This window comes from Girardinichthys multiradiatus, chromosome 10, assembly GCF_021462225.1.
Source record: "Girardinichthys multiradiatus isolate DD_20200921_A chromosome 10, DD_fGirMul_XY1, whole genome shotgun sequence".
Classification (NCBI taxonomy): Eukaryota; Metazoa; Chordata; class Actinopteri; order Cyprinodontiformes; family Goodeidae; genus Girardinichthys; species Girardinichthys multiradiatus.
In genome coordinates, this window is record NC_061803.1 from 36,456,147 (window position 1) to 36,479,121 (window position 22,975).

The 22,975-nt window shown below is 40.5% G+C and overlaps 1 protein-coding gene and 1 long non-coding RNA gene across 2 annotated transcripts in view; one reads left to right on the forward strand and one right to left on the reverse strand.

Annotated features, from left to right (window-relative positions):
- ryr2a (ryanodine receptor 2a (cardiac)) overlaps positions 1 to 22,975 on the reverse strand; it is a 301,990-nt gene that overhangs the window by 133,252 nt on the left and 145,763 nt on the right. Inside the window, exons 18-32 of the mRNA XM_047377164.1 lie at positions 22,624 to 22,865; positions 16,106 to 16,298; positions 15,611 to 15,815; positions 14,221 to 14,325; positions 13,789 to 13,892; positions 13,095 to 13,178; positions 12,232 to 12,391; positions 10,288 to 10,435; positions 8,366 to 8,469; positions 6,231 to 6,335; positions 4,871 to 5,045; positions 2,387 to 2,595; positions 1,047 to 1,217; positions 594 to 739; positions 303 to 417 (exon numbers count right to left, since the gene is read on the reverse strand). Coding sequence (XP_047233120.1) covers positions 303 to 417; positions 594 to 739; positions 1,047 to 1,217; positions 2,387 to 2,595; positions 4,871 to 5,045; positions 6,231 to 6,335; positions 8,366 to 8,469; positions 10,288 to 10,435; positions 12,232 to 12,391; positions 13,095 to 13,178; positions 13,789 to 13,892; positions 14,221 to 14,325; positions 15,611 to 15,815; positions 16,106 to 16,298; positions 22,624 to 22,865 — 2,266 coding nt within the window. The remainder of the gene's footprint in view (positions 1 to 302; positions 418 to 593; positions 740 to 1,046; positions 1,218 to 2,386; positions 2,596 to 4,870; positions 5,046 to 6,230; positions 6,336 to 8,365; positions 8,470 to 10,287; positions 10,436 to 12,231; positions 12,392 to 13,094; positions 13,179 to 13,788; positions 13,893 to 14,220; positions 14,326 to 15,610; positions 15,816 to 16,105; positions 16,299 to 22,623; positions 22,866 to 22,975) is intronic.
- Positions 14,570 to 15,292, forward strand: LOC124875188. The gene is made up of 2 exons (XR_007039989.1): positions 14,570 to 14,737; positions 14,829 to 15,292. It is a non-coding gene; the product is annotated as an uncharacterized LOC124875188 (long non-coding RNA).

A 22,975-nucleotide genomic window follows, 5' to 3' on the forward strand; every position in this document is an offset into this window, starting at 1 on the left:
ACCTTTTCTGCCTTATGTGACTAAGAATAAATCATGTCACTGTTGTGTCGGTTCAGTTGCAGTGGTGTGCATGTGGGATTTTCAGAAAGGGACTCATGCAGCAGAAATCTCAGGCAGCCTGGCTCATCTGGTGATGAAAGTGTGTGTGCTACTGTCTTAAATGTGAAGTAAGGTGATGTAGGAGCATTATTTTCCTATGGCATCATGTCTAGCAGACATGCAATTTTTCATCTATAGAGTCATGAGGCAGTCGCTAACAGAAACATGCAGGACTTGGACTCTTCGGACCAGTATCATCTTACAGTAGAAGCTTGCATCAGGACTTCGTAGCCCTCTCTGTCATCGGCCACCACCTCCTCTGACAGACGAACAGATGAGGGACAGCTGTTGTCTGGCTTGTTTTTCTTCAGAGTGAACCTGACAAATCACATGGCTGGCTTGAGTTTATATTTCATTGCTCGTACACAAAGAGAGAGGCGAAGTAGTAGCCCCAAAAATGAATCGAATAAAAATTATATATTATTAATAATCTGGAGGATAATAACATTTGAAGTTTATTGTAAGGCAAGGCTGTTGGTTTTAAGGTAGGGTACCGTTGTTTTAGCTTGGAGGGCTTCTCCTGGGTGTAATCTTTGTGGTTATTAAATTCATCTCTGTCAGGTCCACTAGGACCATTGGGACCATGAGATGACTTTAACAGGACTTCAAAGTCTGACAAAGATTCAAAATCCTCCAGCTCCTGCAGAGAGATACAGCAGAACACATGACAGGTTGAAAGCAGCCAACAGCCTGTCCTAACAGTGAGCTGAAGGTGGAACGCAGTAAATTTCAGGCTCAAGCAGGAAGTTTAAAAGTGAATGAAATAGATGTCTTTAAACTACATGCATTATGTTTTCACTGTATCAAAGCTGGAAATTTACAGAAAAGAAGCTAATGCATACAACAAATATGTAAGGAAAAATATTGTTAATGATGATGATGTAGAACAACTATGATTAAACATGATGGCAGCGACACTTGATCAGGGGAACGGTTGGATCTGTTACCCTCTTTGGTGAGAAAAGGCTGCCATAAGACAGGGATCTGGACTCGGCGCACTCAATAGGCATGCTCAGTCTGTAGAAGGTGATGTCATTGTAACTGTTCTGGGAACCAAATGATTTTTGAGTGACCTTCAGGCAGGGACACGACTCCACTGTTCCATCCATCCTGGTCACCTGGAACACAAACGTTTATATTCAAAACAGCTTACCATACTTTATCCAATAGTTTTTCTTTTCAATGAAAACACTTCTCAGAATCAGGATAATGTTGTTCTCATAGTAACTCTGATCGCTCATTGCATTATGACCACCAACAAGTGAAAATAAAAAGACTGTATTAAGAGACTAAGCCAGGGGTGTCCCAAGTGCGGCTTGGGGGCGTTTGGGGCCATTTTATCTGGTCACAATGACCACAATTTAAGAAGGGTGCAAACTTTGCTTGCCAGCACAAGCAGTTGATACAGATGGACACTTTTTGAAATGTTTTTTTATTTTATTTAAATCTCTAAATTGAACATGTTGTGTACAACACAAAAGGGTTGTTTTTTGTTAGCCGTGTATATTTTGGTTTTAGTAACTGTGCAGAAAAAAGGACAACAAACATCAAATGAGTTCTACTCCAAACTCACACAAACATCACAATGCAGGAAACACTGAGGATCATGTTCTTGTTTTTTCATTGCATTTAACAGAATTCAGACTGGACTAGAGATGCAACAGCGAAGCTGCCCTCAGGAACAAACACAGCAGACTGTCCTTCTTGAGGAAGCTTCACTGTTTTCAGCAGAATGCTGCATATCTTCTCTAAGTCTGTTGCGGAGAGTGTGATCTCTTCTGCCATCATCTGCTGGGGTAGCAGCATCAGACTCAGGAACTTAAAAAGCTCAACAAGCTGATAAAGAAGGCTTGTTCTGTTGTGGGGACTCCTCTGGAACCTCTGGAGATCATTGTGCAAAGAAGGATTCTTCATAAAATGAAGAACATTACAGACAACCTTGAGGATCCTCTTCATCAAACTCTCATGCAATAATAGTGTCAGACAGGAGATTCTTCCTTCCCACAGCTATTATCATCTACAGCTAAAAACGACATGAGACAATCTGCAAAAATGGTTCAGCAGGATTATTAAGAACACCAAAACTACAGCTAATCTTCAGATTGTCAGTGGAGTCAAAGCACAAACACAAAGTATTGTTTAGTGACCAAAATGGGACCTGAAAAATATCGAGCAGGTGATTGGGATATTTTGTATGAATGTACACATTCTGCATTCTGATATTTGCCAACAGCAGAGTGAAGCTAGCTAACAGGGCAGAGTGTGTCTCTGTGGCAGCCCTGCTCACCTCAATGTGTTGGTGGTTAGGGGGCACAGGCACAAACTGGGGCAGCCTCTTGCTGAGCCACATGGTTACATCCCGGTTCATGTTCACAGCAAATGGCTCATAGCCTTCTTGCAGGCCGCAGATGGTAAAGTACTTAAGAGTGCTGACGTCTTTACCAAAATTCATCCTCCCAACCTGACACATTCCCAGACTGCACACTGGGATGAAGCCTGGGACAGACACAAACACTCAAGTTACTCATGGTGTTAAACTCAAGAGACATTGTCATCATTGCAAAAAGAACCAGTTTCGCAAATAAACTACAGACAATATGTTATAGATCTGACCCTTATGTTTATTAAAAGCCATGATGTAGAAATACAGAAATTCATATTTAAAGATTTTACAAACCAAGGTGGTGGATTTAGTGATCAGTACTATAATTAATAGGAAAAAGCTGGATTGAAAGTGCCTACTATTGGATTAAGAGTTAATAACCAGGCAAAGTAAAAAAAAAAAAAAACACAATAGAAATTACTAAATACAATTGCTTTTTTAAGAGATGATAACAATATTCTCCAGTTCCAGTGTTTCACTAATCAGTTTTTTCTGTGATGGTCAGCTTTACATGTCTCAGGGTTTCAGTTTCAGTCAAAGCTATTCATTTGTTTTAGGTTATACAGTCATTTTTTACTGTTTAAGCCTTTAACTGGTAATCAAACCCATGTGGTAATTACTCAAGTAAAGACTAAAAACTACAAAAAACAACAAATATGCACTAAATACAGTGCTTTGTAAAAATGTCATTGCCAACTTACAGATTTCTGCTGAATGGGTGTCATACTAAAATGTTTTAGATGATCGAACAATTTGATTGAAAGATAACCAAATACAAAAAGCACATTTAAAATTATTTTATTTATCAAGGAAAGAAAGCTATACAAACCAACTTATTGTCTCCCTTATTAAACTATGAATTAACTGTGATTAACAACATTTCGATTCTATTTCACTCACCACCCAAAGACATGATCAGATTTGAGGATCATGAAATCACTCAAACAGAACGTGTCTGACAACATAAAGTAGCTGATCTCAAAGCGAGATCACAGTCAGAGCCATTGTCCACAAGAGACTAGATGTAACAGTGGTGAACCTTCCCAGGAGAGACCAGCCTACCAAAATTACTCCAAGAGCACTCTGATTTCTAAAGCTCCACAGACCTCACTGGCCTCAGTTAGGCTGAGTGCTCATGATTCAACAATAAAAAAGAGGGACTGGGTAAAGATGGCTTCCATGGGAAAGTTCCACAAGACAAAAGCATTGTGATGTTAAGTTTTGGGACAATAGTCTGTTGGTTGACAAGACAAAAGTGAAACATGGTGGTGGTAGGGTGATGGTCTGGGGCTGCTTTGCTGCTTTTGAACCTAGATGACTGGCTGTCATTGGTTCTGCTCTCTACAATTGTGCCAAGACTGTTCAGCTATCAGCTCATGACCTTAAGCTCAAGCACACTGTGGTTATGCATTAGGACACCAGCAAGTCCTACTTCAAATGGCTCAAACACATCCATCCATCCATACATACATACCAAAAGGCAATTTAAAGTAACCAATTAACCTGTGGGAGGAAGCTGTAATACCCCTGGGAGTACTTGAAAACTCATTGCAAAAAGTGCTCATGCAAGGACCTGAACCCAGGATTTTCCTTTTGCAAGGTATCACCACCATGCAGCCAGCTCCAAAACAAAAACAAAAAATGTATCCTTTTTTAGAATTGCTATTTAAAGTTTGGATTTAACTTCAATTGAGCTGTTGTGGCAACTTAAATAAGGTGCTCATACATAAAAAAAACTCTCTAGTTTGGCTAACTTAAAACAATTCTCTAAAGAAGAGTGGCCTCAAGTTCCTCGACAACAATGTTAAAGGCTCGTTGAAGTTATCACAAATGCATAACAGCAGTCGTTGCCACTAAGGATGGGATTGAGTTTAAGGGGATATTACTTTTCCACGTAGGTTGGATTGGGTTGCATTTTCTCTTAGTGAAAACAATTAAGTCATTTGAAAAATGTAATTTGTTTTTACTCAGGTTACATTGTTTGATATCAAAATGTGTTTGATGATCTGAAAATCTATATGTGACAATAAAGTCAAAACAGAAGAAATCTGTAAGGAGGCCAGCTACATTTTCATAGCACTGTGACTATTTGTTAAATCAGAAACCTAGGTACTAAAGAGAAGTTGTAATTGGTTTCTGACTGACTTGAGCTCCAGGCGCCCCTGCATCATTTACTGGTAATATAGCCCTGGTCTAATTTATGGGCTTTGTGTGCTAGACTTTATTATCCCAAAAGAAACCATGTGTTTTGTTCTAGTGCCTACAGGTGGTTTAATGGGTCTGCATGTCTGTGCATATCACCATGTGAACCAAATGATGATGAGGACCTATTGTCACAATGGGAACTGATTATGTTCTGTGTTAAATGTTAAGGTTGTGCAAATTTACCTTCAGCAACTTCAAAGTCTTTGAAGGCCAGTTCAGATCCAGAATCATCCAGAAGCACTTCTCCATTCAGAGTGAACATCATTGTGTGCTCGTTCAGATCCACCATGCAGCCCACTACATCACCGGTCTGCCAGGCACGGCCAAAGTGTTCATTGCCCTGATGCCAGCGCTGTACCTGCAAAACACACAAATACACACACATGTATCAGTGCTTTCTGAGAAGGTTTGTAATGGGAAAGCCATCCACCCATCCATCCATCTACCCATCCAGCGTCTATACCTGCCTGCAGGATTGTGGGTAGGACAATGCTTATCTCCAAGGGTCACTGGGAAAAAGTCGGGGTACACCCTGGACCAGTTGGCAGTCCATCACTGGGCAGGAGATGCGTATCTTTGTGTTTGGAGATGAGTTCTCTGTACAAGCATACACGGGGATATCATGCTAACTCCATGCAGAAAGACCCCATGGTGGGATTCGAACCTAAGACCTTTTCACAGCATGAGGGAAGTTCTAACACATGCACCACAACTTTACCACCAGAAAGTCTTGCCATGTATGCTGGCGTTTTGAAAATCATGTTACGTTGGTCTAAACATTCGGGAATAAAGGGAATTTCTGAAACAAGTGTTGTGATGTCTTCGGAATACACTTTTGACGTCCTCCAGTTCTAAATAAAGTATAACTGCACGGAGGGTAGCGCCCCTTTAGCAGTGCTCCACTCATTTTTCCTATTCAGTGACACACCTCCTGAGTGGCTAAACTTGCAGCTCCATAGTCAGAAAGGTAGGATTAAAGACACCAAGAGTCATTGTCTTATGCATTCCAGGGACAAAAGCAGGTATCATCTAATCCTACTTGAAAGTGCTGGGAAAGGATAAGAACAAATAAATTAGATTGTTATTCATGCTGGCGGTGATGTCACTTGATTAAGCCAATCGGCGTTCACTAAAATACAATCCTCGTGATCTGGCATGGGCTACTTTGAAAGCTAGCATTTTGGGGAAAGCCTGGTCTGATCCGGAGAGGCGGAACTCATCCCACTTTACAGGGCACTGCTCTTCTTTCTAGAATTCTGGCAGAAATTATCCGTCCTACAAAAGAGAGACAACCCAGGATCCAGAACAGGAAGCACAGTTGTACTTTAGCACATCTCTCTGCAGCTTCTGAACTTCAGTACCCACACATCACCCACTGATACAATAAATAAATAATAACCAACTTAAAATAAATAAAAACCAACTTAAAACGAATCGTGATAATCATAATTCCTTCCTGTCTGTCTGTCTGCCTCCCTGCCTTCGTTCCTTCCCTCCAAGCCATCCATCCATCAATCCATCCATCCATCCATATGTCAGTTACCTTGAAGCCATCAAAGACAAAGGCCTGCTCGTCAGATCCTAGCTCCTGGTCTGGTAGACACCCTGGCCTTGCCCAGCCAACCCTCATTTCTCCAGCTGTTACTACCTAAAGAAACCAACAGGAACAGTGTAGGAATGTAGTACAGATGCACAGAAGTTTATGTTCACACCTGCCACTAACATGTGTCCTGGATGGTCCAAAAGTAAATAGTGTGAACGCACTCAAGAAGGATTTTGGACACTTTTCAACAGGCTTCATCAGAGGTGACCTGGGCTACTTGTATTCATATTTGCCAACTTGGGCCAGGCAACCTGGGCCAGGCTGAAGGGCACCCACTGACTTGACTTGACTCCCCTCAAGCAGAAAGTTACTAGGAAGGCTCTTGCTAAAAACAGAAAGAGTTGTGTGGACAGCTGCTAAAATACTAATCTAAAGTAATCATACTATTGTTGTGATTATGAATATGAATATATTATTTAATATTTAATAATAATACTTTAATATTTATTAAATAATATTTCAGTCTGTTAAGGGTTGTCATGTGAATACCAGCCTAATAAGGCGGTGGTAATAGGACATAATTGAAAGGGATGAGCCAAGCTCTGACATTACTGAACAGCAAAACTCTGCACACACGTGGAATGAATTCACACAATTTCTTAAAATACAAGAATTTCTTAACAAAAATAAATCAACTCAAAGTCAAACTTATTTCAATCAACAAACTCTTTACTATGCTAAAACAATTCAACTAAACTACCAAGTAGAATGAAAGAATAAGGAAGACTAATGTACAATATAAACAAGTTGATTAAAGATGGTTGAAAACCATGACCGAAAGAGTGATGCAATATTACCATGTAATGTTATTTATGTTTGAGAACCAAGTATTATCTTGAAGAATCTGGAAATGAAGTTAAGTTAGTCTTGGAACTAACTTAGGCAATAATTGGTATACCTTTAAACAACCATTCACAATGCCAGATCAGATAAAATATTATTTTAATAAAATAATATTTTAAAGAATAATTTTAGTAATTAGTAGTTATTAGTAGTTTTTTGTTATGGTTAGATTTTCACTGAGGCAAGGCTTTTCAGAATAAAATCTAGAAAATCTAGAAAATGTTAGGTACAACACATAATGTTGGTGTAATGGAAATTCTTTTATTAAGTGTTCCAAAGTGTATGACCTTTAGGTTACCTCACTCCTCAGAACATCTGTGTTAGAGGAGGAAGCTGTAAAAGCCATTATCAGAAGTTTAATGGTTAAAACCCATCATTTAGGGTGACGCCTCAGGAAGAGCAGATGGGTCTGTTCGTAGATAACTTTGTTACCTCTGATCCGAGGAGGGTCTAGGGCCATAAAACACAGACTCTTTGAAGTTGAGATAACACTGTCATGTTTGGTATAAATACTGTGTGTAAATGTTGATCGTGGCTCTGCTTCACTGACTAACCTCAGTGACAGGGTCTTCAAAGGCTGAAATGCCTTTGAATAAAACTTAAAAAGACAAAGTCCGGATTTTCTCTTGTTGTGAGTCAACTTCTCTCACACTTTGATAAGGAAATTCCACTACATTGGTCTTTTATTAACCAGGTTTTTTGGTTTTATTTTAAATTCATAGTAAATATGACCACAAACATTCAGCGACTTTAATTAAAAGATGATTTGGCACATCCAAACATTAGGCTACATCCAGCAAGTGCTTTCTAAAAGACTCAAATCCTGTTCTTGTTACTTGGAATAAACAGCAAAATTACAGAACAAGATAATAGAAAAAAATTAACTACAAATATTTTGTAAATGTTACACCTTTATATGGCATTTATTTATGTTTCAGATCTACAATGAATTCCTCTTTCTATGTGAGACAACTTTGCAATTTTCAATTTTACTTCTTTAGTTTTTTGTTGAGCAGGTAAAAAAATAACTATAAACTTATTTTGGTTTTTATCAAAAGATTTACATTTTGTGTACTTTGGAAGTGACCATTTTGGCCCGTTGACCACACCAGTTTACATTGTGAAATTCAAGTGGTTTTCCAACTAACAGGCTGCGTGTGACATAAAAGTGTCAGGAAATAATTCCCTAGCTCCATCAGTTTTATGTTGTCTATGGTGTAATTGTTTCTTACCTCCAGCTCAAAGTACCACTTCCCTGCGTTAACACAGTAGGTTTTCTCTGCTCTGAAAATGCGAAATCTCTCTGCAGACATGTTATTGACGTCAGACTGAGCAGCTGCATCAAAGATGAAAAAGGAAGGTAAATTGAATAAGAAGATGGCGAATAAACAACCAATTTCATAACTACATTATGATGGAACAAAGTTGAGATTAAGTATTTTATAAAGGATAAAACAGAAGTTTCTTCTAACTATAACAGAGCCCAACAAGGGCTCTACACATACTCAAAAGCACAAATATCCTTAGTCTGAATTAGATGGAATAATAAGTGGTAATTGATTGCCCATTCTTCTTTGTAAAACAGCTCAAGCTCAGTCAGATTAGATGGAGAGCATTTGTGAACAACAGTTTTCAGATCTTGCCACAGATTCTCGATTGGGTTTAGGTCTGGACTTTGACTGGGCCATTCTAACACATAATTATGTTTTGTTTTAAACCATTCCATTGTAGCCCTGGCTTTATATTTAGGGTTGTTGTCCTGCTGGAAGGTGAACCTCCGCCCCAGTCTCAAGTCTTTTGCAGACTCCAACAGGTTTACTTCCAAACTTGCCCTGTATTTGGCTCCATCCATCTTCCCATCAACTCTGACCACCTTCCCTATCCCTGCTGAAGAGAAGCACCCCGAGAGCTTAATGCTGCCACCACCATATGTGACAGTGGGGATGGTGTGTTCAGAGTGATGTTCAGTGTTAGTTCTCCTCCACACATAGCGTTTTGCATTTTGGCCAAAGAGTTAAATTTTGGTCTCATCTGACCAAAGCACCTTCTTTCACATGTCTGCTGTGTTCCTAACATAACTTCTGGCAAACTGCAAACAGGACTTCTTATGGTTTTCTTTTAACAATGGCTTTCTTCTTGCCACTCTTCCATAAAGACCACATTTGTGCAGTGCACTGCTAATAGTTGTCCTGTGGACAGATTCCCCCACCTGAGCTGTGGATCTCTGCAGTTACCATGGGCCTCTTGGCTGCAGCTCTGATCACTGCTCTCCTTTTTCAGCTTGGAAGTTTAGGTGGACGGCGTTGTCTTGGTAGGTTTACAGTGATGATGGATTAAACGGTGCTCCGTGAGATGAAATCTTTTTATAGCCTAAGCCTGCTTTAACCTTCTCCACAACTTTATCCCTGACCTGTCTGGTGTGTTCCTTGGACTTCATGATGCTGTTTGCTCCAATATTCTCTTAACCAACCTCTGAGGCCATCACAGAGCAGGTGTATTTGTACTGAGATTAGATTACACACAGGTGGACTCTATTTAGTCATTTGAGATCATTAGGCAACTTCTGAAGGCAATTGGTTGCAATCAGAGTAAAGGGGGCTGAATACATTTGCACACCGCACTTTTAAGTTTTTTATTTGTAAAAAACGTTTTAAATCATGTATAATTTTCGTTCCACTTAACAATTGTAGACCACTTTGTGTTGGTCTTTCACATAAAATTCCAAAAATATATATATATGTTTGTGGTTGTAATGTGACAATATGTGGAAAGGTTTAAAGGGTATGAATACCTTTACAGGCCACAGTATATAAATAAACTGAACTGAATAATTGTTTATTTTTTGTTTGTTTTGTTAATTTTCAGGCTCTTGTCACACCTTTCTGTCAAACCTTATCCCCAAAAGTCACCCTGCACAGAAGGGGCAGCTGCAAATGTCTAATCCACAACTTCAGTGACAGGATCTGAGAAATGAGCTGGGATGCAGTGGCTGGTATAAGTATACTCTACCATATTATGTTAAATTATGTTATATGTTATGTTATTTTTCCCTCTTATTTACTATGCTGCTGATTAAGTTTGCTTTTTATTTCAGATCTCAATGTTTTTGCAGAACAGATTTAGCTTTAAAACTAGCTTGACCCTGGAATCGTACCATGATCCTGGTCTGGAGCTTCTAGGTTGTATCCATAGCCCAGCAGTGTCCTGACAGCCTCCCTCAAACTGTCTTTATTAGACTTTTTGGTTCTTTCATCAAGCAGGATGTAGGGAACCAGGCGAGGGTTTCTCCGGTTCTTCACATCCTGATGAGATAGAAAACAGCTTTAGTTCAGTCAACTGGGATGAATTTCTTTGTTATTTTAACTAAACCTTTTTGTAATTGCAGCTAAATGTAAAACATTGTCCCTATCAAGTGTTTCAACCACCTGAGAGAGCAAACTGCTGAATCATAGCAGTCGTTTTCAATGTGTGACACATCCGCCTCAACCACAATATTACAGATACCATATTGTTTACTGATTTGTATCACAATTTTCAGGGCTGTACAGTACAATTTTTCCCAGACAGCCGTGCACAATGCAGAAACACCTTTTTTAGATAGAAAATAAAAAATATAATTACAGGAATTAGTGTTGACTATGGACTTTTGCTCTTTGTTTAGCTGAACCAAATTGAAAAGGGAAATTGGATTATTGCCGCATATTTCATGAAAATCCTTCCTTCAAAGTTATGCTGTTTTTGTTTGGTAATGCAGCACATCTGTCTTCATGTCTTTATGTCCCTGACTATTATCCATGTCCTAACAGACAGCAGCAGATAAAATGAAACCTTTCAACAAAGCCTTTAAAACAGATGCTCCATCTCTAAAATTTCACCCAGGATTGGCTTCGTTTTGATCATATATTTATTTAATGAAAACGAAGAAGAGAGAAAAATCAGCAACTAAAAGGACAGTTCTCAATGTTTAGGCTCATTCACCCCGAACGACAGAATTTCCATGTTTACTTTACACTGAGTACAGAACCATGTAATACTGGTGCATTGCTGTCAGATTCTGGTTGTGTAGGTCACAGACCTCTGACCCTTTTAAGGCTGGCCACTAAAGCAGCCCTCCACTGAGACTGATTTAAGAGAGGTTCACAATGATCTCCTAATGGCAGCTGATTGATACTGTCTGCCACAAAGCTTTGTTCAGTAGGCTGAAGGTTCTGGCTGGTATTTCTGGCTCTGCATTGATCGTTTCCCCTTTTTTGTCGTATAGAACATTCTGCATCAGGACAGACAAGTGGTTCTCCGATTCTGCTCCTCTAACCTGTGGGGTTCCACAAGGGTCAGTTGTGGGCCTATTATTGTGTTCTTTATATATTCCTTCATTAGCTGACATGATTCTGTCTTTTTCTGATGTCTCTCTCCCATTAAATTTATGCTCACGACATCTGGTTGTAAGCATCTTTTAAACTGCATTGGCTGGATAGGCTGTCCACCCTCGCCCAATGTTTATCTCATATCACTGACTGGCTCTGCAACAATATTCTGGTTTTAAACACCAATAAATTGATAATGGCTCCAATTTACCTGATTTCTACAATCAATCAGGCAGTTGCTTGTTTTTGCCAAGAAAACTGCTAATTAGACTCACACATCAGATCTACTTCTATTTCTAGTTTCTTTCATTTAGGAAACATTTCTAAAATACAAACATGGTCTCCTGTGTAGAACTAGATAAAATTATTCATGCATTTGTGTTATTGCTTATAGATCACTGTCATGCTCTTTTTACGAGTCTGGATAGATCATGAATTTCACGCCCAGAAGCAACTCAGATCCCAGCAGCTCTACTTCTTACCAGATGTAGTAAACACACTAATCATGCTGGTCTTATACTCTCTGAACTGGATCCCAGTAGATTTTTAAAGTTCGGTTTAAAGTCCTGGTTCTCACCTACAGGGCTCTAAATGGCCACTCTTGATTATCTGGCTCAGCTTACAGCCTTCGATCCCAAGCCCAGTTTGCCCCTGCAACTTCACTTTGCTGACTCTGTTGACGATTTTAAAAACCTGTCCAACCCGTTTTGTCCAACTCCACAAGTCGGTCTCACCTGTTGGATTCCATACGTCCAGCCCTGGCGGATTCGGTCTCTTGCCCAGACATTGTGTGCATTTTCAGCCAGCTTGTCCACCATTGCTTCCTGTGTGGGAGTCAGTTTGATGTGACTCAGGTCCAGTGGAGCAGGTTTGTAGCCACTGGACAACTCATAACTGCACAGATTAGGTTGGAGAATAACGCTGTAAGACAAAGCTGTTTGGTAACTCTAATGAGTCTGAGGTATTTTTTTATTCTGAATAAAGTGGAAGTCACTGATCAGTTGTCCCTTTGGCTTTATTATAACATCATGACAGCACATCACTACATCACGCAGCAACTGAAGCCCCTACTGTACAGTACTCTCCCATTCACCCTATAGATCGTACCTGTTTAACTGTATTTCTCTGCTAGCTACTGCTGCCATTAACTGGTTACTTTTTCTTTCAATATAAGAATTACTCCAGGCTCAGTGCACCTTGGTTTTGTTTCTGTGTCTCTACCCAAACCCACAGTGAGTCATGGCAGATGACCTCAAAAGTGCTGCGGGTTCTACTGGAAGTTTATTCCTGTTAGGAGGGACTTGTTACTATTACTACATGCATGCTCAGTATGAAGGATTGCAGCAAAGTCAGTAACTCACCACAATCAGCTGGGATTCCTTAGACAGAAAAACCTTTTTACTGCACTTTACTGCATTGTATTATAACTTAGACTTAATTGGAATATAATTGAATTTAAATCTGTAAATGATGAGATTGATTATGTATTTCTGTGTATAAGCTGGATCTGTTTTCTTGTAAAGGGCATCAACATAAAATTTCTTGTGCATTAGAACCGAACTGAATTACTTTTCCAGCTACTGCTGGTATGACTCACGTTGGTGATAGTTTCATGCTCTTCACTTTTTCAACAGCATGTTCATCTGCTAGTCCAACATGGCAGCCCAAAGCAAGCAGAGTCCTGCAACACATAGAACTGCAATCAATAGAATTTCCCAAGTTGATGAGAGGGTTCAGGAACTTTTAATTAGTAAAGCATGACCTTCTGTTTCCCTGGGATATAAATATGAGTTGACACAGATAATCATTTCTCTTGGCAATTCATCAGAATAGGGAAGGCAAGAAAAGGCATGTGAGTTTTGATCTTTATAAGTCAGGAAATGATTATAAAAGCATATCTAATGACCTAAACGTATAAATGAACATGTCAGAGCGATATTTAAAAGGTTAAGAACAACTGGAACTAAAGGCTTCAGGAGGACCAGAGTTCATCTTGCAGTGAGGAGGATACTAAGGGAACTAAAAACCCATCAAAGTTCACAGTTAGAAAACTGCAGCAGAGTGGCATATTACACTTTCCAATAGAACATTTTATTGTAAGGCATTTGTGCATATCTTTACCAGGGGTGCCAGTAATTGTGGAGTGTGCTGTAAAATCCATGCAGGTATTTTCTCCTATTTTTCCCTGAAGGTACATCTGTAAGTGCACTGGCACTGTCAGAACATGGTGCCACTTATGAATAATTCATTAGAAGCAGCATCATCAGCTGCTCGCTGCATTTCTACATTACTTCAGAGTTTCCAGGGACATTTGCAGGTTGTAACTTCGTTCTTGTTCAGGAAGCTTTGAAAACTCCACCAAGCAGGGGTGCTGCCGCTTGTTGTCATCTCGGACCTGTAGTAATACACACAAAAATTCATAAAACATGTGGCATCAATTTATCAGTAAAAAAAAAAACAACAACAACAAACAGCGTCAATGTACAAATATTCTAGTAATAACTGTGCTGCCAGAGATGTATTTTAATTAAATGTTTCTGGGCCTGATATCTTTGAATAGGTTCAACAATGTTGAGTCTGTTATTTTCTCAGCAACAAAAACATATGTGAGTCACAAACACACTTCTTAATTTGACTTCTAATAAACGTTTTAATGTTTAAACGGTCTTTCTACTCATCAATGATTCTCCGTAAATAAGAGTCAAAATGTGTCGAGTACTCACCACACCGTATGTCCAGCCCAGTTCAATCTTGTTCATCACCCACAGTTCATGGATGTTTTCTGCAAGTTTCTCCCTGATTCTCTCCAGGTGAGAAGGCAGAACAATCTAAACACACATAAATACACAGTGGCCAAGAGCATCACTTTACAGTTACTTTATTTGTAAGGTGTGAAAACTAGGGGTGCTCCGATTGAATGGCCAGCTGATCGATTGGGTCTGATGTCCCTAATTTTGGGTGAAACTGATATTATCCACTGATCTTATCTGCTCATCTAACAAGTTGTGCAAGTTTTGTTTGTTTTTAAAATGTAAAAAATTAAAGACTAAAGAAAGAGCAATGCTCCATGTGTCAGGCCACAGAGCTGAGTGCAGGTTTGTGCTGCTGTGTGAGTTTTGTGTCTCTCTTCCTCCACTAGGGTGTGACAGGCAGGTGCAACTACACAGCTGCACCGCATCAGGAGCAATCACTGAAGAGCTTCATAAGCACTCTGGAGATGTCTGTTTACTCTGCTGAGTGGTAATCAGCCCTGCCCTGCCCTGCCCTGCTCTGCTCTGCCTTTGTGCTTTTCTGCAATTTGTTAACCTCTGGTTCTGTATCTTCCCCCAAGATTGCTGATTGCTGAATCCTACTGCATGGCCCTGGCCCTTCCGTGTTGGCAACAGCAGAATCTGCTTCCTGGAAAACCCACCGTGGTTCAGTCTCCTACTGGTCAGTAACTCCTTCAATAAGGTTATCTCAGCTTAAGAGTCGCTCAGAAGGATCTGGATCTGCCTGCAAGCTTGCTCCTTGCATCACCTGCCTGTCCACCCTCCAATGTCAATGACTACCAAAGGAAGTCGTACCGCACCATCACCTGCCAACCTCAGCCTCCGTGGCTTACCCGCTCCTTCTTGGAACCTACAAACTCTTCCACACATAAGACCAATATTCACACCATCCGGATTCGCAATGATCTTCCTGACACTGACGGATCTCTCTCTCTCTCATAGTGAGCCAATCCCTGCAGCCTTACGATTACGGAATCCTGACAGTGCCACAAAACATCATTTCAATAAACCTGTTTAAACCTTTTCTGTTTCCCTGGTGTGGTGCTCTAAAGTCTCTGGCTTAAACCACAAAATGACACTAAGCTTTTCATTTATATTACAGAGCACGACCTCATGCGCATGCAAGCTTGTATTATTTCACAAGTATTGTTCAATAAAAGAAGATTGGAACATCGAAGGTGCATTGTGACCTTCTAAGACCTGTCATTATCAGTTATAAAAAAATCCGTGTCAGCCAAACTCTGAATTGGCAGGTCAGGCTTTGAAAGATCGGTGATGGGCCAGAAAACTGCAATCAGCGAACCACTCGTGAAAATGCTTTAAAAAGTTACTCTGTCACTACCTGGCTGGTGTCCACAGGTGTGGGTGTGAACGTTGCCTGGCTCAGAGTGATGGTGGGTCCCAGTAGGTCTCTGGCAACAGTCTGATCCTGGCTGGCCTCCAGTTTGAGCTTCTCTCTGGGCAACACTGCCTCATAGCAAGGAGCATAGCCTGAAGGAGGAAGGAATTTGAACTCTCCATGATGCCCCCCGAAGAGGAAACGCACCCTACAGTGTCGAAGATGACAAGAGGGACATTTAAAACCTTGAAGAAGGACATTTTACTTTAAACAACTTAGAATTTGTAATGAGCCCCAGCAGTAAATTCCTGTAGTCATACAGTACTTGTTGAAAAGAAAGTTGAAGAAATAAGACTGGTGCTATATCTAAGTCTCCCAGAGAAACCTTGACTGTTTGCCTTAAGAACTGTCGTGACAGATGTAATGATCACATACTGATTGTGGTAGGTAGTAATGGTACTGACTTATTGTGAAATTAATTTTCATTAAAACACTAACTTGACCCCCGCAGAGAAACTGGCCACAGGAAAAAAATGGCCCTCGGAGTTGAAGTTCTCAAACATGCCCTGAACTGGCTGGCCGTTGATCCTGAAGGAAATACTGGGAATGCTCAGGTCCAGGCAGCAGCTCACCACATCTTCTGAACGCAAAAGGTGCTGATTGGGTGATGTAACAGTCCGTGCAATGCAGCCTGCACAGGATTTGTGGAGAGACAAATTCAGATTAGTTTAGTTTAGGTGAACGTTCTAACCTGGATCATGTAATACACAAGCTTTTCCTCTTCTTAATTTCCACCGTCATCCTACACACACTACAATCCAATGGTGCTTTGCTACACTTTCCCCAGGTGCTATTTAACAATCTTCTACCTCTTTTGCCCATTTTTCCACTAGCTCTACTTAGGCCGGCTCCACTCCACTCCGCCTGTTTTACCTGCATTTGCATTACCATTTTTCCAGCCTAGTACCTGCTTTATTGGGACCTACTCGGTAGCAAGTCCCATCGGAGCCGAGTAGGGACTGCATGTGATGTGAACAGACTTCTCTTCGCTGATTGGCCATGGGACCAGGAGAAATTCAATTCAACTGAATTCAGATTTATTTATATAGAGCCAATTCACAACACGTGTCGTCCCAAGGCACTTCACAAAGTCAATTCAGTCAAAGCATACAAATTTCAAGTCAGGTACATACATTCCAATTAATTTACGAATCAAACAGTGCAGTCAGATTCAGTTTATTATTCAAATTGATTACGAGGTGTTTTATCTAAGGAAACCCAGCAGAGTGCAGTCGCTTGCATTGACTTTGCAACAATCTCTCATACTGAGCATGCATGTGACAGTGGAGAGGAAACTCCCTTGTTTCAGGAAGAAACCTCCAGCAGAACCAGAACCAGGCTCAGTGTGAGCAGCCATCTTCCATGACTGACTGGGGGTTTGAGAGAACAGAGCAGAGACACAAAAGGCACTAATCCAGTAGTACTTTCTATAGGAAGGAAAAGTGAAACATTAATGATTGTAGCTCCTTTAGTGGGTTCATCTAGGAGAGAAAGACAGCTAAGCAGATAAACTCCGAGCCAGTTTTGAAGTCTAGAGTATGAAAGAGAGCACATACAGTTAGTCACAGTAGAGGCTCAGCCATTAGCTATGTCTAGGAGAGACAGGATTAAACACTGATAGAAAGGACCAAGTGTATTATCTGCATAAGGTGAGCATTAAGTTGTTGGCAGTTGTTGTCCCCCTCCAGGAAGGTGTCACAGCTAAACACAGATCCAGGTCAGGTGTAGCTTCTGGAAGGAGAAAAAACAGAGAGAGAACATAGAGTTAAAAGCTGAAATAACTGCTAATAATGCAAAATTGGAGAGTAGTATGAGCATGTAGCAGAGAGAGTGAAAGTGGTCATTATGTCCTCCAGCAGCTTTGGCCCATTGCAGCATACAGGGGTTGGACAATGAAACTGAAGCACCTGGTTTTAGACCACAATAATTTGTTAGTATGGTGTAGGGCCTCCTTCTGCGGCCAATACAGCGTCAATTCGTCTTGGGAATGACATATACAAGTCCTGCACAGTGGTCAGAAGCCATTCTTCTTGCAGGATAGTGGCCAGGTCACTACGTGATACTGGTGGAGGAAAACGTTTCCTGACTCGCTCCTTCAAAACTCCAAAGTGGCTCAATAATATTTAGATCTGGTGACTGTGCAGGCCATGGAAGATGTTCAACTTCACTTTCATGTTCATCAAACCAATCTTTCACCAGTCTTGCTGTGTGTATTGGTGCATTGTCATCCTGATACACGGCACCGCCTTCAAGATACAATGTTTGTACCATTGGATGCACATGGTCCTCAAGAATGGTTCGGTAGTCCTTGGCAGTGACGCGCCCATCTAGCACAAGTATTGGGCCAAGGAAATGCCATGATATGGCAGCCCAAACCATCACTGATCCACCCCCATGCTTCACTCTGGGCATGCAACAGTCTGGGTGGCACGCTTCTTTGGGGCTTCTCCACACCGTAACTCTCCCGGATGTGGGGAAAACAGTAAAGGTGGACTCATCAGAGAACAATACATGTTTCACATTGTCCACAGCCCAAGATTTGCACTCCTTGCACCATTGAAACCGACATTTGGCATTGGCATGAGTGACCAAAGGTTTGGCTATAGCAGCCCGACCGTGTATATTGACCCTGTGGAGCTCCTCATGGATAGTTCTGGTGGAAACAGGAGAGTTAAGGCGCACATTTAATTCTGCCGTTATTTGGGCAACCGTGGTTTTATGTTTTTTGGATACAATCCGGGTTAGCACCCGAACATCCCTTTCAGACAGCTTCCTCTTGCGTCCACAGTTAATCCTGTTGGATGTGGTTCGTCCTTCTTGGTGGTATGCTGACATTACCCTGGATACCGTGGCTCTTGATACATCACAAAGACTTGCTGTCTTGGTCACTGATGCGCCAGCAAGACGTGAACCAACAATTTGTCCTCTTTTGAACTCTTGTATGTCACTCATAATGTGTGCATTTCAATATTTTGAGCAAAACTGTGCTCTTACCCTGCTAATTGAACCTTCACACTCTTACTGGTGCAATGTGCAATCAATGAAGACTGGCTACCAGGCTGGTTCAATTTAGCCATGAAACCTCCCACACTAAAATGACAGATCTTTCAGTTTCATTGTCCAGCCCCTGTAACTACAGAGATACCTCAGGATAACCTTAGCTACTCTAACTATAAGCTTTATCTAAAAGGAATGTTTTAAGCCTAGCCTTGAAAGTAGACAGGGTGTCTGCCTCACGGACTAAAACTGGGAGCTGGTTCCACAGGAGAGGAGCCTGATAACTAAAGGATCTGCCTCCCATTCTACTTCTAGAGACTCTAGGAACCACCAGTAAACCTGCAGTCTGAGAACCAAGTGTTCTGTTAGGAACATATGGACCAATCAGATCTCTGATGTATGATGGAGGTAGATCATTAAGGGCTTTATATGTAAGGAGGATAATTTTAAATTCTATTCTGGATTTAACAGGAAGCCAATGAAGGGAAGCTAAAAAAGGGAGAAATATGATCTCTCTTTTTAATTTTCATCAGAACTCTTGCTGCAGCATTTTGGATCAGCTGAAGGCTTTTAACTGCATTTTGCGGACATCCTAATGGTAAAGAATTACAATAGTCCAGCCGTGAAGTAACAAATGCATGGACTAGTTTTACAGCGTCACTCCTGGATAGGATATTTCTAATTTTGGCAATATTCTGGAGGTGAAAGATGGACATCCTAGAAACTTGTTTAATATGGGATTTAAATTACATGTCCTAGTCACAGATAACAGTAAGGTTTTTACTTTATTATCAGAGGTTAATTCAATGCTGTCCACGTTAATTGATTGACTAAGCAGTATGTTTTTCAAAGATTCCGGTCAAAAGACGACAACTTCTATCTTGTCTGAATTTAGAAGTAGAAAAAAAAGTAATCCAAGTTTTTATGTCTTCCAGACATGCTTGTAGTCTATCTAACTGGTTGGGCTCATCAGGATTCATGGATAAGTAAAGCTGAGTGTCATCAGCGTAACAGTGAAAAAGTATCCCATGCTGCCTGATAATTTTACCAATTGGAAGCATATATATAGGAAAGAGAATCGGCCCAAGTACTGAACCCTGTAGTACTAGTATGAAGATGATTTATCATTTACATGAACAAACTGGAAACTGTCAGACAAATAAGATTTAAGCCAGAAATGAAAAATATTAAGGACCACAATGGCCGGAGCGGGTCAAACCCAAATATAATTTTACTATTTACAAATCATGAACCATGCCTAAAGGCTGAAAGAAAAAGAAAAGGACACATCAGCTTTCTGAATTACATGCAGTATTTAATAACATCCTAAATCAGATGATCACACATAAAACCAGCTGTTTAGACGCCCACAAAACAATCTCACCATGAAACAGCTCAGGGAACAGTCTATATAGAACACAGTAAGTGTATGTAAAATAAATCCTTCTGTGATCTCACCATTCCAGATCTCTAAAAATAAATAGAAAAGTCTGGCAAAGGCCCACTGTGATGAAGGTTTGGGTTGGATATTCACACTCTTGGAGGAAGCAGGCAGAGAGCAGCCGCCTGTAACCAGATTGCCTGCATCGGGTTAAATGGGAGAAAGACACTGCTGCATCCACGAAGCAATGTCTAATATTCAATGTAAACTAACCTCATCGCGGTCAGTAGTCTGCCGTTTTACACTTTAAAGTCCTTGTCCTCGTTAATGCCATGGGTGAGACAAAAACTTCATAAAGCCTAAGATTGTAACTTCTTCAGGTAAACTGTGCTGACAACACTCGGCAAAGAAGTTGAACACAGGACCTTCTTGATGCAAGGCAACAGTACTACCAACTGTGGCACTTTGCAGCCCTCCTTCAATATTCTCCATACTCTATTTCTCTTTCTATTAGTACCATGTGTCAAAATAAGGAGAGATCTTTCCATGTAATACGTGCAACATTCATTAACTGCTACAGTTAAGTCCATAAAAACTACAATAAATATCCTTTTGTGTAATCCATGCAATAATTATTAAAATACACAGTTGAAGCAGTAGAGAGTAAAACACGCATATTCTCATATTCTAGAACTGACAGGCCTGTGTGGAGCCACATATTTCTTGCCATATATTATCTGTCTTATCTTTTGCAAAAATATAAACAAGTGTATCCAAAGAAATGATGTATGATGATTTTACATTCTTTCACATGTATTAAATGAAATTAGTAATCTTTGATTATCAAGTTAAAAGATGTATGATTGAAATGTGGTTAAGAACGGAGAGTTAAAGTAATAAATATTAAGGGTTGAAATTCTCAATCAGCTATATATGAAAGAGATATAACGTTAATCATTTGTGAAGCATGAATAAAAAGAATGAAGTAATGGTTTTAAACTGTAAATGAAGTGAACGCTGTAACTAAACGTTTGAGCAGCACCGATGTAAGAAATAAAGCCTCTGTTTATGAGGAAGTGTAATGTTGAGTGAGACAGGAATAGAGCAGATGTTCAGGAATTGGGGAAGTGAGATCTGCAGCATACAGCGCAAGGCTGATGACTGAGGCGGGTCGCAGGTCAAAGAAGAGGCCAGCAGACAGCTCAGGACTGAGATGATGATGGCATGTCTGATTTGGACACGACTCGGAAAATTCCAGAAAAAGAAGATCACCTTATGTCACGGGTGACCAATGGGACAGCCATGGCAACAACCACTGTTACTGACCCCTGCATAAGCGTTGCTAATTAAAGAAAGCATATAAAATTCTACTTAAATCGTGGACATTCAATTAATTGAGTCACCTTATTTTTTATTTTTCATTGGTGGTAAAAAGTCTTGTTGCCTGGTTCTAAGAAATTTTAGGAGGTTTTTATAGGTTGCCTTAGCCAAGTTTGTTAAAACAGCGCCCTTGGGGCTCGTGCCGAGCCACTAAAATTAACCTAGTCCATATACCAAGAGCCAGTTGTAAAATTAGGGAATGAGCAGCCGTGAACAAAAGTGACTGTTGAAATGTTAATGACTGTGGCAGGCTACTCAGTCGTCCAGACCTCCAGTTGAACAAGGGCGAGACTTTTGTATGAAGGCTGTCAGAAGCTAGGCAAGTCATTTCCCGACACCAGCTTAAACAGAACTTTCAGTAAACCTGCTTAGTAAGATCTTTCAGGTTTAGGGAAGTCCGGACCCGTTTGATGGAGAGCTGGATTGAGCAATCCCTTTAGACATAGGGAAGTAGGAGGGAGGGGTTAGCTCATCGGACAATGAAACATGGTAGAACAGTTTGATACCCCTTTAGAGGCTCCTGGCCTTGCTTCCCTTCCATCTGGTCATCTGGTGAGTCTTTCCTTCTCTCTAGCATGTCTGGGAGCTCTATGCATTTACCTGTCATTGTCCCTACATTGAATGCCCTTTCTGTAACCAGTCATACTCATACAACGTGCCCAGTAGAATATTAGCACATTTCATAGGAAGGTTGAATCAAACTCACAACCTTCTGCAGACAACTAATGATGTGTGAAGATAAGGTGATAAGGCTATTTAATGAGGGAGGCTATTTGTAAATACTTTGTTTTTGTACCATTTGTACCTGAAATGGTAAAGTGTTGATGTGGGAGCTTGAGTTTGTTTGCAGATCCATATTGGTGTTTTTTCCTAATTCACATTTTTGATCCGGCACCCAGTCCAGTGGATGTTTGATTGTACATATCTTTGCTATATTGGATTTGAATCGTTTCTGTCAACATCAGTAGTCAACTCTTACCACAAGTTCTCTGCACTGGACTTTAACTGAGCCATTTAAACACATAAATGATCTTGAAATTAAATGATTCCATTGCAGCTCTGGCTTCCTGGAAGGAAAAGGTTCAAGGTGTATGAATATATTTGCAAGGCACTGTACATAGTAAATATGCTAAAGAATAAGAACAAGCCACAATGATCTTTTCATGCTGCATAAATACTGTGTGATCACAAAGCTTACCTGACCAAAGATGAAGTCCATCAAAGCCGTAGGAGTAGAGATCATCACCAACCCCATTGCCTCCCCAGCCCTCCCCTCCACTGGGGTACGGTCCGTAGCCACTGGTATTGGCCCAGCCAACCCTAAGGTGAGTGGGCTCAGCTGTGACAAATGGCACCGTCTGATCCACAATGAGTTCATAGTACCACTTTTTGTACTGGGCAGAGCCATCACTGACTCCAAGGAAGATGTTTGGATGCATACTGTTGAGAAAAATACCGGTGTTGATATGATAACTTGATGACAATAATGACACGAGATGAAGCACTGAAGGTGGTGCTGGATTCATTGCTTTAATGTCCACAAAACCAAA